Genomic DNA, 19,617 nt, shown 5'->3' with positions numbered 1-19,617 from the left:
CAATCCCAGGCTGTGGGCTGACCATTTTATGGTTGGATTTTGCTGCCCAGTCCTAAATCCTCAAGAACGAAGACAACCCTGAGAGCTATGGTGTGGGGCTTGGGCTGGGAAGCAGAGCAGGCATAGGTGATGGGGCACCCCTGGGTCTTCCAGGAATGTTTGGGGTCTGAGGTGACATGGCGGGACTGGCTGAATGGGGCTCAGGGGAGATAACTTATCTGCAGATGACGGTTCCTGATGACCTTGCAGTGACTTCCAGTCTTGAGCCATCTTCTGGCTCTTTATGGGCTGATGGGCCTGTGACTAGGCATAGGCCAAGCCAACGTCACTCACTCGAGTGCTGACACCCTCAGGCTCTGGGTCCCTAATTCTCATAGAGCCCCGGTACAGAGCCATGGGGCTCAGAGGTGGGCCAGATGGGGTCTAGAAGAGACAGAGAGGCCAGAACAGAAATGGGCCTGGGCCCTGTTTGTTCTGTGGCTGCCATGGCAGAGAAAAGGCATCTCGGAGCTTCCCTCTGCCTCTGATTTTCTTCACTGAGCAAAAGAAACAGAAAGGCAAGCTGATTTTCTTCCAAGGCTAAAGCCGTTGTGGTTCTCAAAGTTAGAGCCTGGACTAATAGCATCAGCATCACTTGGGAAGTTGATAGAAAAGCAAATTCTCGAGCCTCATCTCTGACCTATTGGTTCAGACCTTGGTGCGCGGGGAGCAATCTGTGTTCAGTGGCGCTTTGAGGCAGGGCTGACTTGGACAAACGGACGTTTCACTCCTAGAAGCACAGAAATGGAATCCCTTGCCTCTTCTAATAACTTATAAATGGCTGCTAAATGTAACGCTGTCAAGCTCTTGTAATTATGCACTTGGAGGGGACTTTTAAAGGGTGTCAGGCTTCTGAGTGGGGTTTTGATTCGTACAGTGCTGTGAGTTCATCTGTCCAAGCAGCAGGCCCAAAGCCTGCTGCCCACAAAGGAGCAGCATAAAAATAGTTTGCCTGCTTCCAATTGGGGCCAAATGGAAACCATCTGGACTCCTTGCCCAGGAGGCTGATGTGTAGCAGTTGAAGCTGACCCTTTATTTTGAAACAAGTAGAACTCTTCTACCAAGGGCCAAACTCACCCCCAACCAAAGATCTTCTGACTTCAAAAGAATCTATCCAGTGTGAGGAGCTGTGTTTACATTTGCTTTGCATGAAAATGGTCTGCTCTTTGTGAGAAACTATAAAATAAATGTATACTCAATACAAGGTGTTCCTGTTGATTTGAGGCACAGGGTCCCTTGGGAGACAAAAGACTTTAATGGCTCCCATTGTCTACTGGGTTACGTCCAACTCTTCCCCTGACAGGAAGTCCTCTCTCATGTGCCCCACACCTCCTGCCAGGTGCGCCTCCCCACCCTCTTGTTCCAGCTGCACGGGGCTGGGGGCTGGCCTTGAAAAGGGAAGCTCCGAGATGCCTCTTCTCTGCCATGGCAGCCACAGAACAAACAGGGCCCAGGCCCATTTCTGTTCTGGCTTCTCTGTCTCTTCTAGACCCCATCTGACCCTTTCTGCCTCACTTAGGTCTTTCCTCATTAAGCCCTTCCTTTCTTTCCACATCAGGTCGGTTCTTGGCTCGTTCACAGAGACTTCTCCCCGGTTCTGTACCTGGGGGAGAAGGCCCTTCTCTGAACCCAGGGTCCACGTGTGGCCCTTGGCAGATGCTGCTTTGTGTTGTTGTTGTTGTTGTTGTTCCCTAGGTGTGTATCCTGCTTCTAACCTACACGCTGAGTTGACTTTTGTCTCCTCCCAGATTCACATGTTGAAGTGCTAACCCCCAGTTCACCGGCATGTGACCTTATTTGGAAACAGGGTCATGGCAGATAGAATTAACGTAGATGAAGTCATATCTAGATTAGAGTGGGCCCTAATCCAATGTGACTGGTGTCCTTATAAAAGGGGGAAATCTGGGCGCAGACACACACAAAAGGAGAACGCCAAGGCCAAGGTTGGGGTCATTTCAAGCCAAGGATACCAAAGGTTGCCAGCAAAGCACCAGAAGCTGTGAGAGGCGTGGAACCCATTCGCCCTTAGGCCCTCCGGGAGGAGCCAGCCCTGCCAACATCTCGATCTTGACTTCCAGGCTCCAGCCCTGTGAGGCAGTGTGTCGCTACTCGTTAAGCCACCTGGTCCGTGGTACTTTGTTATGGCAGCCCTCGGGAACTAATACTGGTATACCCCTGAGAGGCAGGAGCTCACGGGTGCCCCACCCAGAGCTGGCACGTGATAACCATCTTCAGTGGAGGCAGCTCTAAGGACCAGAAGGTAAGCTCCTTGGGACAGGAACCAGGGACATCCCTTACTGCATCCCTCACGCACCAGCCCCAAATGGCCTTGAGGACAGCGTCTTTCATCAATGCGACTGAAAGAGTGACCCTAGGCAGCCGGCAGTTCTTTAAGGCCTCTACCCTCTTGAGTTTTTCTGTTTGGGGTAATTACGGTCGCAGTGGGCACACACAGCCTATGAAAAGAGGAAGTGATTTCATGATGAAGGAAGTGAGAGGAATAATGGAAACAACAACAAAAATACCTTTTTTTCTCTTCTTCTTCTTCCCTGAAGTAGTTTTCACAGTTCCAGTTCCAGATGACTTTGTCATCTGGTTCAAAGTTGAACTTCCTCTCTGACTGGCTGTATGGAAAAAAAATAAAGGATTAAAAAAAAAAAAGCCTGTTCAAAGATGCATGGATGGGTTTTTGACACACTTAGATACCTATTGGTTTATTGCCTTCATTTTATGTACAATTTGGGCAGAGAGATTTCTCAGGAGAGAGAATTATCCCAGCCATTGTCAAAACTGCGTTCACTCCAGCTCAGTCCTGTCTTTTTCATGTTTATTTCCTCAAAGACTTGAGGGGAACAAGCAACCAAGTAGGGCCCCGAGAACCTTCCTGCAAGGCCTCCCATAGATTCTTCACATCCCACAGCTGCCCTCTGCAAAATGGCGCCAAATCTCTGGGATTTGTAAGAATGTAGCAGAGAGGAACATATTTTTTTGAAATATTTTATAAAAAAATATTAGTGCATTATCACGCTGGAGTCATAACACCCTTCTTTTTCTGTCTCTTGCACCCCACACCCCATCCATCAGGAAATGGTACAGATGTAGAAGCTGACCTCTCTCTACTACCCTCATCTCACCTGGATAGGCACCCCTTACCTGGTTGAAAACAGCCTCCCGATAGGACGCCCACCCCCGTCCCACCCAGACAGTTTGCCACACAGATGCAGGGTTTCTTCTCAAATCTAAATCCTAACCACTCTGCTCCCTCCTAGCTAACAAGGCCCTTGACCCTGGGTCCCTGTTATCACCCTGGCTCGCTCCTTGCTATTCCTTGGGGCCTTGGTGCAGGCCACCCCCTCCATCTGGAAAGCGCTCCCAATTTATCCTCAGGCTCACTCCCTCACCTCTAGTGTCTGTACACAAATGCTACCTTTTCTAGGAGACCCACACTCAACCATCTGTTTGAAATCACACCCCACCCATCCTCCTTCCCCAGACTCCAAACTTGCCTATCTCGCTTGACGTTTTATTTTTCCATGGCAGTAATCACCTTCTAACGAACTGTAGCCCATGTATGTTTGTTATGCCTTTTAGAAACTGTCTGGCTCCCACCCCGCTGCACACAGACACCCATGCACACACACACGGGCAAATGTGCTCCCAGCCTCTCCTCTGGGGCAGGCTCTTTGCTTCAAGCACTAATGTCTCCCAAGAACCAGAACCTGGCACACACAAGGAGGGACACGCTTGAGCACAGACACGTTGGTGAAGGAAAAAAGGAAGAGGGGGGGAGGGAGGAAGGAGCATCATTACTAACATTACATATTACACATGATAACAAGTAATTCAGAAAACAAACTGGTCTTTGGATCTTGAGGCAGTCATGCCTCTTTGTCAGCAACAGAAATCCACTGTGCCTGACTCTGGTGGGAAGGAGAGTTACTGGGAGGTCTGGGAGTAACTCACAGAAGAGGAGAGAGAACAAACATTTGGGCCTTACAAAGCAGTGGCCTCCCAACGTTACTGCTTTCATAGCACCCAAGGGGAATATTGAAAAGCTACCTGGTACATTTTGAGGTTGGAATTTAAACTTGGTCATCATAAGTTTTAAAATTTCAAAGGATGAGATTTCTAGCAAGGATGGCACATGTTGACATTTAAAAATGAAATCTGTCCTACCTTTCTCTTAAGTGTATCAAATGGAATCTAAATTTCCAAGCGATTTGATACCCAACATCCTCTATTAAAAAATTCCAAACAGCCCTAGCTGGTTTGGCTCAGTGGGTAGAGTGCTGGCCTGCAGACTGAAAGGTCCTGGGTTTGATTCTGGTCAAGGCACATGCCCCAGTTGCGGGCTCCATCCCCAGTAGGGGGCATGCAGGAGGCAACTGATCAATGATTCCCTGTCTTCATTGATGTTTCTGTCTCTCTCTCTCTCCCTTCCCCTCTGAAATCAATAAAAATATGTAGTTTTAAAAATCCCAAACAACTGCCCTGGGTAGCTCAGTTGGTTGAAGCATCCTCCTGATGTGCCAAGGTCTTGGGTTTGATTCCCAATCAGGGCTCACACGTAGATTGTGGTTCAATCCTGGTCAGAGTGCATATTGGAGGCAACTGATCGATGTTTCTCTTTCTCTATCCCTTCCCCTCTCTCAAATCAATCCATCAATCAATAAATCCCAAACGACTCAAAACATGAACAAATTCTTCTTTAGTGATTTAAAATTTTACATTATTCCCCTTTCTTCTTGTGCTTTCATTTGTATTCACATTCTACTTATTTCACAGAATTTTATATTTGAGTATTCTATAGCTCATCCTGTAACACTTCTCCGTAACAAAAATGCTACATTTACAAAAATTGAAATTTTAAAAATGTCTGGGGTCATAGGCTCTAAAGTATTAAAAATGTCTTCTGCAATTATTAATCAATTTTTAGAAGTATATGATTGATTAATACAACATACATATTTTATACATTTTGATAAATCCTAATTAAATACAAACATAAAATTTTATTGAATGCCTGTCAATGAGGTAGATGGTGCTGTTTTATATATTTGTCTTTATAATTAACTAGAGGCCTGGTGCACGAAATTGTGCACAGGTAGGGTCCCTAGGCGTGGCTGGTGATCAGGACCAATCGGGGCCTTCCTTTCCCAGCTGCCGGTTGGGGCTTCCTTCATTCCACACTGCCCCCTGGTGGTCAGTGCACATAATAGCGAGCAATTGAACTCCCGGTCTCCCTGTTGAACTCCTGAGGGGACACTTTGATATTTATATATATATATATTAGAGGCCCAATGCACGAAAATTTGTGTAAGAGTAGGCCTTCCTTCCCCTGGCTGCCAGCACCGGCTTCCCTCTGGCACCTGGACCCGAGCTTCCCTCCTCCAGCCTTGGGCAGGCACCTGGGGCCCGGGCTGGCTTCCCTCAGGCTGCCCGCAGGCACCCGGGACACGGGCTGGCTTCCCTCGGGCCCTGACTTCATCAGGAAGGATGTCAGGAAGGACGTCTGGAAGTCATCCAGCCTAATTAGCATATTACCCTTTTATTATATATATAAAGATTCCTGTATTCATTAAAGAATATTACTGCTAAAATGAGGCAGACACCACATCAATGCTATTTCTATTTTTCATTGTGATAATTGTAAATGCTGGGAAATCTTGTTCATACACATGGAAGTGGAATAGGGTTGCCAGATGTAATCTTCCTTACCCACCCGCTCCCTGCCCCAAATAGAGGACACCCAGTTCAATTTAAATGTCAGAGAGATAAAGAATAATTATTTTAGTTACTATATATATCCCAAACATTGCACGGGACATACTTATAATAAATTATTTATTTTTTTATCTATAATTCAAACTTAGCTGGGAAATTCTAGAATGATTTTTATCATAGCAATATAATTCAATTCTGTGAACGCCTGAGTTATAGGCTAAAAATCACATATGGTCGATTGAAAAAAAGGTTTTTAATAACTTGTCAGTTAATAGTGTTTATGCCCTCCTTAAATTACATTAAAAGCAAAAACTGGATGCCAACCATGTGTAAAAAGTGGTTTGTCACTGATTTATTAGAGACACTCACTTTCTTAACACTTACATTAATAGTTTGAATTGCCTCTTTGTTTTTGTTCCCTAGGGAAGACGCTCTGCTCAGATACTGGGTGGGAAAGAAATGTGCCTTTCTTTGGCAAAGTAAAATGATGATGGTAACCAAGGAAATCAATCACAGGTATCAGGTCCTGGAAGTTGAGAATCTGGACATTAAAAAAAAAATAAAAATCATCCACACCCTCTCAAAATCACCTTCCCTGGAAGTTTCCAGGTATTCCGTGTCCTGGTGCATTGGGGTGCTATGACGAGATCCCATGGACTGGTGGCTTAGAAACAACAAACATTTCCTCCTACGGTCTCCCAGCACCAGCAGACTCAGCGTCAGGTGAGAGCTTGCTTCCTGGTTCAGACAGCTGTCTTCTCGCTGTGACCTCACATGGCAGAGGGGGGGAGCTCCCTGGGGCCTCTTTTATAAGGGCACGAATCCCATTCAGGAGGGCTCTGCTCTCATGACCTCAGCACCTCCCCAAGCTCCACCTCCTAATACCATCATCTTGAGAATTAGGATTTCAACATACGAATTCTGGGTGGACACAACAGTATGTAACACCCTTGTTTCAAGACAAGGGTTGTAAGGGACCAGAACTGGGGCAGCTCCAGGGGTCTGGCAGGGTGAGCTAGAGCACAGGTGGTTGGGGGTGGGGTACCAGGTTCCTTGGCTCAAGAATCACATTTTAGGGGGGCAAAGTCCAGCTGGCGGGGCTTGGGTCCCGTACCCACTGTGGTCAGGAGAGAGGGCTGGTAATAGACCACACTCATTGTCTTGCCTCATGTGCCTCCCCCCCCCCGCGCCCCTTTTTTCCATTTATGGCTAATCCTGTTGGCAAAGAAGTAAAATCAAGATGGGCAAACTAATTTGCCTGAGCAGAGGTGTATTAGTCCAGCTCTGAAGTGGCAGGCACTTTTACTCAGTGCTGTTGTGTACGTTTTTGCTATGGACAGGAAGTTTGAGTCCTCTCAGAATTCGTATGTTTAACGCCCAGATGGCCGTATTTGGAGATGGGGCTAAGGAGGAGCAAAAAACTTTCTTCTACTCTCAACGTCCTTTTGGCTGGTCTAATAATCAAATAGATAGGAGACAAATTAGCAAGAGAAAATAACCAAATTTAATCACATACGTATGTATAGGAACCCCACATACATGAGGGGTTCAAAGACAGGAAGCAATAATGAGATCTGTATGACACTCTGAGCTAAGGATCACCTTGAGGCTTCGGAGGGAAGGAAGGTCATTGCAGGACAAGAAGAAGAGCAGATGCTCAGTAATTAGTCGTTTGTCCTGCCCTACAGATAGGCCAAACAGAGGTTATCTCTACAAATCTCTTATTTTGGGCAAGGCCCCTAATTCAAATTCTTCTAGGCCAGTGGTCGGCAAACTCATTAGTCAACAGAGCCAAATATCAACAGTACAACGATTGAAATTTCTTTTGAGAGCCAAATTTTTTTTTTTTTTTTTTTTTACAGAGAGGAAGGGAGAGGGATAGAGAGCTAGAAACATCGATGAGAGAGAAAAATTGACCAGCTGCCTCCTGCACACCCCCTACCGGGGATGTGCCCGCAACCAATGTACATGCCCTTGACCGGAATCGAACCTGGGACCTTTCAGTCTGCAGGCCGACGCTCTATCCACTGAGCCAAACCGGTTTCGGCGAGAGCCAAATTTTTTAAACTTAAACTTCTTCTAATGCCACTTCTTCAAAATAGACTCGCCCAGGTCGTGGTATTTTGTGGAAGAGCCACACTCAAGGGGCCGAAGAGCCGCATGTGGCTCGCGAGCCGCAGTTTGCCGACCACGGCTCTAGGTAGTTAAGATGGGGTAGAAGTTTCTTTTGAGCCCACGAGGTCTTGGTGGCCTTTGGTTCAAAACAATTCACATACCAGGTACATCTTGGGGCGACTCATTCTGAACCTACTGTCCTCTTAGGACTGGGGTGGGGAACCTTGTTTCTGCCAAGAGCCATTTGGGTATTTATAACGTCATTCTCGGGCCACACTAAATTATCAACTTAAAAATTAGCCTGCTATATTCGGTCAAACATTTACTTAACTCACCCCTAATGCCTCGGCAGGGCCAGACCAAATGATTTCGTGGGTCTTGTACGGCCTGCTGGTCGGAGGTTCCCCACCCCTGTCTTAGGAAGTAATGAAGGTTTAAATGAGGTCATAAAGGTGGGTCCCTGATCAGATAGAATTAGTGTCCTTATTGGAGAGATACCAGAGAGTGCTGCATGTGCGTGTGTGCGTGTGTGTGTATGTGTGTGAGCGTGTGTGTGCGTGTGTATGTACCTAGAAAGGCCACGTGAGGACACAGCCAGAGGGCGGCCATCTGTAAGCCAGAAAGAGAGCTCTTAATAGGAACTGGATCAGCTGGCACGCTGAGCTGGGACTTGCAGCCTCCAGAGCTGTGGGAAAATAGCTGTGTTCTTTAAACCACCCAGCCTGTGGTATTTGTTATGGCAGCCCGAGCAGACTGATACAGTTACCCAGAAGAATGCAGAAGAGCTAAAACGCCCTGGATGCACTAAACAAAAATTAAGGTTCTAGTGAATGTCCGTGTTAGAGCCTGTCACAGTCAGCCTTAGAGGAAGAGGAGGGCCTAGACATGTACTTGGTGTGGGTTTTGTTGTTGGGATTGCTAAGATCCTGAGTAACAAGACGAACTTACAAGAGGTTCTGTGTGCCGACCACTGACCTCAGGGCACGGCTCAGCGGGAGCAGTTTGCACCCTGTCCAGGTTGCGGTGAAGAATGACAGGGCAGGCGCTCTCTGTGGTCAGCTCTGACCCTGGCTTTTGTGGCTCTCAGGGAAAACAAATCCAGAACCCCTAAGACTAAGCCTTAATGCCCCTCTCAGCAGAAAACCGGTTGGAATGACCAGAATAGATCGTCACATTTCTTCCCTGCACCCTTGTCACTTTAAAAAAAAAATCCTTACCAAAGGATATGTTTTCATTTATATATATATGTGTGTGTGTGTGTATACACACACACACACACACACACACACACACATATATGTACGTATATATATATATATGAGGGAGGGAGGGAAGGGAGAGAGAGAGAAAGATCAATGTGAGAAAGAAACATTGATCAGTTGTCTCCCACATGTGCCCTGACCCAGGATTAAACCCACATCCTAGGTATGTGCCCTGACCAGGAATTGAACCCACAACCACTTGGTGCACAGGATGATGCTCAACCAACTGAGCCACCTGGCCAGGCCTCCTTGTCTTCACTTTTCCAGTCCCACATCTCTCACACCTGTCCCTGCCTGCCGCACAACAATCCCTTAAAAGGGTGCTTTTATATTTCCAGTGATTTCTTTAAAAGAAAATCACAGATTCACTTAGTTATTTAGAAACCAAAGTTACAATACAGGACTTCGTAAATCGGACCATGGCTTTTTATAAGAATCTTGGTAGAAAATAGCAGAGGGAAAGTAATATTTGATAGCAAACATTGTTTTTTGGCTTCCTTTTGTATATTTGTTGGGGTGATTGAATTATCAAATTCAACTAATAACCTGTATAATTTTGATACCATGAGAATACCTAAATGGGGGATAACCATTGTATTTGTGAATCTGTGTTCATTACAAGTTCTTTGAGCTCATTTCCACAAAGTAGCCTTGACTTCAGCTCTTTTTTTAAATAGGGTAAGTCAGTGAATATATATTTTTTTTAAATGGAGATACAGACCTAGCCAGTTTGGCTCAGTGGATAGAGCATTGGACTGTGGACCAAAGGGTCCCGGGTTTGAGTCCATTCAAGGGCACATACCTCAGTTGCAGGCTCCTTCCCAGCCCGGGTCCTGGTCAGGGCGTGTGCAGGAGGCAACCAATTAATGTGTTTCTCTCAGAGCAATGTTTTTCTCTGTCTTTCCCTCTCTCTTCCACTCTCCCTAAAAATCAATGGAAAAATATCCTGGGGTGAGGGTTAAAAATAAATCCTATATAATAAAAGCCTAATATGCTAAGTGTCTGGTTGTGCAGTTGGCCATTCAACCAATCAAAGCATAATATGCTAATGATATACTAAGGCCGCTCAACCGCTCACTATGATGTGCACTGACCACCAAGGGGCAGACAGTCAACTGGTAGGTTAGCTTGCTGCTGGGGTCTGGCCGATCTGGACTGAGCGAGATGAGCCGGACATGCCCTGGAGCCCTCCTGCATCCCTCCCCAGACGAGTGTGCACTGTGGGGTCCCTCGGCCTGACCTGCACCCTCTCACAATCCAGGACCCCTCAGGGGATGTTAGAGAGCCGGTTTTGGCCCGATCCCACAGGCCAGGCCAAGGGACCCCACTGGTGCATGAATTCGTGCACCGGGCCTCTAGTAAATAAGTAAATAAGAGAAATTGAGATACAGATAACATTATATTAGTTTCAGGCGTCGAACATAATGATTTCATATATGTATATATTGTGACATGATCGCCACAGCAAGTCTAGTGCACTGGGAGAGGAGACCAACCCTCAGAAGGGAAGCAGAGTCACGAGCAGCAAACTCGGGTTCTCCTGATGACGTGGTCTGCGCCCCTGACCGCAGCCACACCACCTGCCGACACCCCAGCTATGTGAGCCAACAAAACCCTAGTTAACTTTAGTTTTGTTTGGGTTGCTTTCTTTTTTTTTTTTAATATTTTATTGATTTTTTACAGAGAGGAAGGGAGAGGGATAGAGAGCTAGAAACATCGATGAGAGAGAAACATCGACCAGCTGCCTCCTGCACACCCACCACGGGGGATGTGCCCGCAACCAATGTACATGCCCTTGACCGGAATCGAACCTGGGACCTTCCAGTCCACAGACCGATGCTCTATCCATTGAGCCAAACCGGTTTCGGCTGGGTTGCTTTCTGATGTGCATGCTGCACTAGTTTCCTATTCCTGCTGTAACCGATGACCACCGGCGTAGTGGCTTCAAACAACACAACTGTATTATCTTCCAGGGCTGGAGGTCAGAAGTCTGAAAGGTCTGAGGGGCCAAAGTGAAGGCGACGGCAGAGCTGCGCTCCTTCTGGAGGCTCTGGAGAAGATCTGCTTCCTAGCCCTTCCCAGCACCTATGTCCTGGCTCATGGCCCCTTCCTCACCTCACTGCCATCTCTCCTCCCACTGCCACCTTGCCTCCTCTCACTCCGACCCTCCTGCCTCCCTCTCATAAAGACCGTGGCCATTACACTGGACACACTCAGCTAACCCAGGATAATCCCCCAAAGCAAGAGCCTTAATTCGCTCACATCTGCAAAGTCCCTTTGGCCATGAAGGTCACATAGTCACAGATTCTGAAGATCCGGACGAGAATATCTTTGGGGGTCTCTTGTTCTGGTCTCACGCGTGCTCAGGAAGCAGGCTCGCGATGGACCCCTGGGAAGGCCACTCAGCGGCAAAGCAGTGTCCTTCTAGCTCTCCAGCGCTTACCTGGGAGTGCGTGAGGGGGACCGCTGGAGTCTGGCGAGGCTGTGGCTGGCGGGCCTCTGCCCCGCATCTCTGCATACTCGGCTACGGGCCTGAGGAGGGCCAGCGCTCCGGAACACTGCAAGTAATTGCCATCCAGGTGCAGCTCGCTGGGGAAGGGGCCAAATACACGGCTCGTTAGATGTTATTTCCACTCTCTCAGGTCAGGATTAGAGGTCTCCCCCTCATAAAATAAAATGCTAATATTTAGACCTCGTTATAACATAATAAATAACCATAATACGTAATAGGCCGTGGCATAAAACATAGACCTGGTGGCCACGTTATGGCCAGAGACACGCATGGAACACGACATCCCTGAATCTCAAATGTAAGTAGAGGATCTTGCTCTCATCATTAAGAAGAAGAAAACAGCCAAAACCGGTTTGGCTCAGTGGATAGAGCGTCGGCCTGCGGACTGAAGGGTCCCAGGTTCGATTCCGGTCAAGGGCATGTACATTGGTTGCGGGCACATCCCCGGTAGGGGGTGTGCAGGAGGCAGCTGATCGATGTTTCTCTATCATCGATGTTTCTAACTCTCTATCCCTCTCTCTTCCTCTCTGTAAAAAATCAATAAAATATATTTTAAAAAAAGAAGAAGAAGAAAATACAACATAACGAGAGGAGAGAAAAAGATGATTAGAAACATATTGAAACGTCAGGGGAACTAGTGGGCTCTGTCAATAAGCTGGTTATGTAATTCCAGACAGAACAGCGCCAGCAGGCAGGCTGGGCGACAGGGGGCGCCGCTCACCAAATGGCACTCCGGCAGATGACAGAGCCCAGGCGTGGCCCGCTCTGCGGCCCCAGACCACAGTAGCGCAGGCTGAGGCCTTGAAGCCTGCGGTGGTGCTCCAGGCCTGAGAAAATGCTCTCAATTTCTTCACTTTCAAATCTACAAGGAAACGACAGGAACAAGTTAGCGACGTTTCAGACCTATGTCACCCACTGGATTAGTCATTTTCAGGCACCCCTCGGGCAGTTAGAGGCACCTTTGCTGATCCTCGGTTTGGGCTTCCTGGGCCAGGGCTGGCTCTGGGGCGGGCTGGGTGGACAGAGGGGGCTGCCTGCGTGTGGAGGAAGGGGGCCTGGTGTCTGCCTTCTGAGCAAAGAGCAGAGGGTGGTTTGAGTAGCCGTTCAAGGGAGCGGAGGGAGAGCGAGCCCTGAGCCCTGCGGTCAGGAGAGATGGCCCAGCTGGCAGGGCCGAAGGAGTGTGAGAAGGCTCAATGGTACCACGCCGCCTGGTTCATGGGTCGATGCTCAACAACTCAGCCACACGGGCCAGGCAGGAGTGGCCTTTTAAAATGTGTCCAGAGCAGGTTCAGGGAAGCCCAACCTCCCAGTCCTCCTTCCACGGCCCTGGGTTGCGCCTCCCCTCCCACTGCGCCGTCCCTACAGGCTGTGGTTTCCCTTAGTCACACGACCGCTAAGCTTCATATGGACATCTTTTGTGCTATTCAGCGTCCATCTTACATTCTGCACAATCAAGAAGAGCATGTCACCCTGACTGGTTTGGCTCAGTGGATAGATCGTTGGCCTGTGGACTCAAGGGTCCCGGGTTTGATTCCGGTCAAGGGAATGTACCTTGGTTGCGGGCACATCCCCAGTGGGGAATGTGCAGGAGGCAGCTGATCGATGTTTCTAACTCTCTATCCCTCTCCCTTCCGCTCTGTAAAAAAACCAATAAAATATATTTTTAAAAAAAAGAAAAAAAGAAGAGCACGTCCCCTCTCCGCTGCTAGTCTGAGGGCTCCCTCGGATAGCAGCCTCACCCTGTGTATATTTGCATCTTCCTTAGCAATGAGCACAGAGTCTTGCACAGACAGGCCTTGGACAAATATTTGTTGAAAGAATAAGTCAATGAAAAGACTCTTTTGTGAGAACCCTAACATTCACTCAGGAGCATGAACTCTAAGGCGGTTTTACAGTGTCCCCTCTCAGTGATGACTTGATGAGACGCAAGGAAATGGGACATTGCCCTCCCCTGCCTTTGCCTCCCCAGCTGACAGCCGTCAGAGCCTTACTTGCAGTAATCGAGGACAAGAGAATGCAAGCTGCTGACCTGCAGAGCCTGCCCCAGCCTCCCCAGAGACCACAGATCCATCCTGCAATCAACGAGTTCCAGGGTGGTCAGTGGGCAGGGGGTGTGCCCCTTCAATTCCAGAAGCAAAGCCTGAGAATGCGAAGTAAAGGGTTCCCATGTCATAAAGATTAATAGGTTCTCTGTGTTCATGTTACTTAAAAGTCAATTATCTTAAATACCTCAACATGTTTGCTTCTAACATAACTTTCTACTTACCCAAGGAGAAAGTGGCAGGCAAATAGAATAATTTCCCTTAAACATGAAGACTCATCAAAGAATTATATGGGAGCCCCTGCCAGCGTGGCTCAGTGGATAGAGCGTTGGCCTGTGAACGGAAAGGTCCCAGGTTTGATTCCGGTCAAGGGCACATGCCGGGGTTGTGGGCTTGATCCCCAGTGGGGGGACTTGCTGGAGGCAGCCAATCCATGATTCTCTCTCATCATGGATGTTCCTATCTCTCTCTCCCTCTGCCTTCCTCTCTGAAATCAATACAAATATATTAAAAACACACACACACAAATGTATTAGTTAAAAAAATAATTATATGGGAAACACCAAGCTTCATGATGAGATAAAAGATATATTGTAGCATATCTTTTTCGATGTCATTATGGGCTAAATGGTGCCCCTCCCCACTTCCATATGTTGAAGTCCTAATCCCCAGCACCTCAGCATGTAACTGTATTTGCTGAGACAGTTCCTTTAAAGAGGGAATTAAGTTAAAATGAGGTCATTAGGATGACCCTAATGGAATCTGACTGGTGTCCTTATGGGAAAAGGAAGTTCGGGCACAGACTTGTGCAGAGGGAAGACGATGGGAAGACACAGGGAGAAGATAGCCAATTACAAGCCAAGGAGAGAGGCCTCGGGAGAAACCGACCCTGCTGGCACCTTGGGCTCAGGCTTCTGGCCTCGGGAACTGTGGGAAAACACATTTCTATTGTTTGAGCCGTGCAGTCTGTGGCACTTCGTCATGGCAGCCCTAGCAAACCAACAGGTGTTCCTAGTCTGACCGGCACGTGCTTATCCTCCCATGGCTGTGCTCTTTGAAGTAGAGGAGTGTTGCTGTGCCAATCTTACACTTAGATATATAGTTATAATAGTTAAATGCTCTCACCAATGATTCGGTTTCATACTTATAGATATTACCAGGATTCGGGGGTCTGCTCAGAACCAGACTGTGCAAATGCAGGAACTAGGCGCTGCTCACATTGACACAGCTGGACGGGGGGGCGACAACACGTGAGCATTTGGAGCCATCGCCTGTTCCCTGGGTTCCTGAATGGAAGGGTCAACGGCAAGGTCATTTCTTGTGGTAACAAATGATCCCTGCCCTGGCTGGTTTGGCTCAGTGGATAGAGCATCAGCCTGTGGACTGAAGGGTCCTGGGTTCGATTCCGGTCAAGGGCACATGCCTGGGTTGCGGGCTTGATCCCCATTGGGGGACGTGCAGGAGGTAGACAATCAATGATTCTCTCTCATCATTGATGTTTCTTTCTTTTTTTTTTTAATACATTTTATTGATATTTTACAGAGAGGAAGGGAGATAGTTAGAAACATCGATGAGAGAGAAACATCGACCAGCTGCCTCCTGCACGCCCCCTACTGGGGATGTGCCCACAACCAAGTCCGCAGGCCGATGCTCTATCCACTGAGCCAAACCGGTTTCGGCTCATCATTGATGTTTCTATCTTTCCCTCTCCCTTCCTCTCTGAAATCAATAAAGATATATTTAAACAAACAAACAAAAAAACCCAAATGATCCCAGTCACAGTTAAATCCCTACCTTCCGGACAGGGAAGGGCCGTTAAAGCTACAAATCATGAAGGTCCCCTTTTAGCAATTAGAATCACCACCACCTGAGGATTCCTTCAGTTCTGAATTTAGGCCTAAGAGAGGCCTTGGTGAGGTCTGGAGGATTTAGGGTTTTTTGAGCTAATGACATGTTGGTCAGAGATAGGATTCCAAATTATACCTTGGCTGAGAATAAAAAAGCACTCGCAACCTCGACCGTAGCGCTGTGCCCGCGGCCTCTTTGAGGAGGGAAGGCCTGGGTTGGGCGCCGGATGGGATTTCTCAAGCTGCTTCTGCCAGAGGGGCCCGCACGTCACTGCCTCCGGTCATGCTGGTCTGTGCAAAGCTGGCTCTGCCGGGTCCCAGAGATCGGAACCAGAGGTTTGCCTCGTCCCTCCCGGGGCTCAAGCCCTGCTGTGGGCAAGACCACGGCCATCTACGGAGGACTTTCTCGCAGCTGCCACATCGCCACGAGGGCCACGCTTTTAACATCAGGGACAGCTCTGTATTTCCGACCTGAATGGACTGGGTGCCCTGACTGGCCCTCTGAATGAAAACAACTAAAAATTCTGGTTATAGATTTCAAATCGTCGTAAATTGTGGTCAAATACTAGTACACACAACATAAAATGCACCATCTTCACCATTTTTAAGTGTGCAGTTCAGCGGCGTTAAGTACATTCACACTGTTGTGCAACCGTCAGCACCATCCGTCTCCAGAACTTTTACGTTTTACAAAACGGAAACTCTGTGCCCAATAAATCACACTCATTCACCCCTCCCCCCGGCCCCTGGTAACTAACTGCCACTCCTTCTGTCTCTGAATTTGACCACACTGGGGACCTCAGAGAAGTGGAATGATTTAGTATTTGTCCTTTTGTGACTGGCTTATTTAACATACTGTAAGTTCTTCAAGGTCCATGCTGTGTCATGGAGTGCACGTGGAGTGCACGTGTCAGAATTTCTAAGCTGAATAATATTCTATTGTATGTATATACCACATTTTTTTCCCATTTGCCTGTCCATTTGGATTGTTTCCACCTTTGACAATGTGAATGTTGCTATGAACACGAGAGTACAAATATCTCTTTGAGACCCTGTTTTCAATTCTTTTGGCCATACACCCAGAAATGGAATTGCTTGATTGTATGATAATCCTATTTTAATTTTTTTGAGGAACCTCCGTACTGTTTTCCATAGTGGCTGCATCGTTTTACATTCCTACCAACAGCGCACAAGGGTTCCAATTTCTCCACAACCTCATCAACATGTTATTTCCGCTCTTTTTTTATAGTAACCATCCTAGTTTACATGAGGTGGCATCTCATTGTGGTTTTGACGTGCATTGCTCTAGTGATTAGTGGTGATGTGGAGCATCTAGTGTGTATTGGCCATTTGTAGATCTTCCTTGGAGAATGTCCACTCAGGTCTTTGGCCCATTTTTAAATCAGGTTGCTTGTTTTGCTGTTGGTGAGGTGTCGGAGTTCTTTGTATGCCCTGGCTGTTAACCCTTTATCAGTAATGTGACTGGCGATCATTTTGTGCCATTCCGTGGGTTGCCTCTTCATTCTGTTGTCTGTGCCTTTCGATGCACAGAAGTGTTGAGTTTGGATGAAGTCAGTTCATCTAGCTTTTCTTTTGTTGCCTGTGCTTTTAGTCTCATATCCAAGAAATCACTGCCAAATCCAACATCATGAAGCTTTTCTTCTAAGAGTGTTAAAAAATACTTTTTAAAAAAATGTGCAGACTGACTGGCAGGTTAGTGAGGAATAGCCGAAGGTCCATGAATGGGACAGGTGGGAGCCCGGAGGAGGACGCGGGCATGAAGCCAGCTTTCCCTTTGGGAGCATCGTGAAAGCAGGGGGTGGTGCCTCTGGGCAGTAGATGGGGGAAGAAGCGAGATGGAGCTTAGCTATTGTATTTGTGAAATTCACAATGTCTATGCCTTAATAAAGCATATTTCATGAAATATACAAGGATGTCAGTTCTATTATTTTCCGTACTTTTATCTGTTGGAAAGGTTTCATTAAAAATACACTGTTTCTTGTTTCCTTTTTAAAGAGAACCTTGGAGCGTATCAGTCAACAACCAAACGGATTATAGCTGGAACACATGATGTAACATGCTTACCGTCAATTTTAAGATTAATCGAATAAACGTTTTTAAAGTGCGTGACTCACGAGCCTGGCAACCTCCGGGTTGCTCAGCTGGAGTCCCCAGATGCAGAGCTGCTTCCCCAGCGTGTAACACTCATCTCGAATTGTCATGAGCAAAGGTTCCAAGGAAATCGGCAGGGTGCTTGGCTGGGCGTCATCGGGTTTTACAAGTACAAACTGGTGTAGGAGAAAAACCACAGGTGGGTATCATAAAGAGACATCCAGCCCTCGCCGGTTTGGCTCAGTGGATAGAGTGTTGGCCCTAGGACTGAGGGTCTGGTTCGTTTCCAGTCAAGGGCATGTACCTCGGTTGCAGGCTTGGTCCCTGGCCCTGGTGGGGACGTGTGCGGGAGGCAACCCATCGATGTGTCTCTCTCACATCCATGTTTCTCTCTCTCTGTCTCTCCCACTCCCTTCCACTCTTTCCAAAAAAATCAATGGAAAAATATCCTTGGGTGAGGATTAACAAAACAAAACAAAACAAAACAAAACAAAACAAAACAAAACCAAACCAGAAACAATAAAGAGACATCCATGCATCTGAATATGTGGAGGAAGAACATTGTCATTAGACAACATTAGAAGAACATTTAAATAGCTATTAATTTTGGGACAGGAGTGCATTGGTGTACGTGGTGTGCACTCAACACAAACGTATGAAGTTACTGCCATACCCAGACTTCCATGAAAAGACCTATAGGGCAGAGATGTTTCCAGCAGGTTACTACCCATTATTGGGCCAGGAAATCAATTTCATTTTTTTTCTTTAATGAAGCAGGAAAGAAGAAATTATCTGAATGTATTATAAGCAGTAAGAAATAACTGTCTTATGAGACTTTTAATGATATTCAAAATCAAAATGCAACCCAACCAAAGCAATCCACCAGTCCTTATATACTGGGTCAGAATGTTAATTGTATTTCTAATGGTGATTGTAATTTATTTTATTTATTTACTAGAGGCCTGGTGCACAAAATTCGTGCATGGGGGGAGGGGGGTCCCCTCAGCCCAGCCTGCGCCCTCTCCAATCTGGGACCCCTTGGGGGATGTCCGGCTGCCGGTTTAGGCCCGATCCCGGGGATTAGGCCTAAACCGGCAGTCAGACATCCCTCTCACAATCCTGGACCACTGGCTCCTAATCACTCACCTGCCTGCCTGCCTGGTCGCCCCTAACTGCCCCCCCCCTCTGGCCTGATCGCCCCTCACTGCCTCTGTGTGCTGGCCTGATTGCCCCTAACTGCCCCACCCCTGCTGGTCTGGTCACTCCTTACTGTCCCCCTTGCCGGCCTGGTTGCCCCCAACTGCCCCCCTCTGCTGGCCTGGTTGCCCTTAACTGCCCCCCCCCCCCCCGCTGGCCTAGTCGCCCCCTGCCGGCCTGGTCACCCCTAATTGCCCCCCTCTGCTGGCCTGGTCACCCCTAACTGCCCCCCCGCATTGGCCTGGTCGCCCGCAACTGCCCCCCCTGCTGGCCTGATCGCCCCCAACTGCCCCCTCTGCCAGCCTGGTTGCCACTCATGGCCCCCTCGCCGGCCTGGTTGCCCCACGCAGCCTGCTTGTTCAGTCATTTGGTTGTCCCTCACTAACCCCCCTGCTGGCCTGGTCATAGGCAGTCATCTTGTGAGGGTATGATGGTCAATTTGCATATTACCTCTTTATTATATAGGATTTTTGTTAATCCTTACCCAAGGATATATTTTTCATTGACTTGTAGAAAGAGTGGGAGAGATGGAGGGAGAGAGAGAGAGAGATTGATGTGAGAGAGACACATTGATTGGTTTATGCCTCCTGCACGTGTCCTGACCCAGGCCTGGAATAGAATCCACAACCCTTCAGTGCGTGGGCCAATGAGCAACAGGGCGGTGATTGTAATTTAAAATGTTTGGAAAACATTGCTGAAAAGACTATAAATCTGAACAAAATTTATAATTAACCCCTATGGTTTAGTAGTGGAGGCTAATTATAAAA

General features: G+C 47.6%; 1 protein-coding gene across 4 annotated transcripts in view; it reads right to left on the bottom strand.

Annotated features, from left to right (window-relative positions):
• LOC307113227 (uncharacterized protein) overlaps positions 1–19,617 on the bottom strand; it is a 49,823-nt gene that overhangs the window by 11,306 nt on the left and 18,900 nt on the right. For all 4 annotated transcript variants that reach the window (XM_079794698.1, XM_079794695.1, XM_079794696.1 and 1 more), the window contains 5 exons: positions 17,677–17,829; positions 13,644–13,792; positions 12,374–12,514; positions 11,584–11,729; positions 2,565–2,663 (listed from right to left, as the gene is read on the bottom strand). In XM_079794698.1, the coding sequence (XP_079650824.1) occupies positions 2,565–2,663; positions 11,584–11,729; positions 12,374–12,514; positions 13,644–13,792; positions 17,677–17,829 (688 nt within the window). The remainder of the gene's footprint in view (positions 1–2,564; positions 2,664–11,583; positions 11,730–12,373; positions 12,515–13,643; positions 13,793–17,676; positions 17,830–19,617) is intronic.

Source organism: Cnephaeus nilssonii (genome assembly GCF_951640355.1).
Source record: "Cnephaeus nilssonii genome assembly, chromosome: 17".
Taxonomy (NCBI): Eukaryota; Metazoa; Chordata; class Mammalia; order Chiroptera; family Vespertilionidae; genus Cnephaeus; species Cnephaeus nilssonii.
This window is presented reverse-complemented; position numbering and strand designations above follow the sequence as displayed.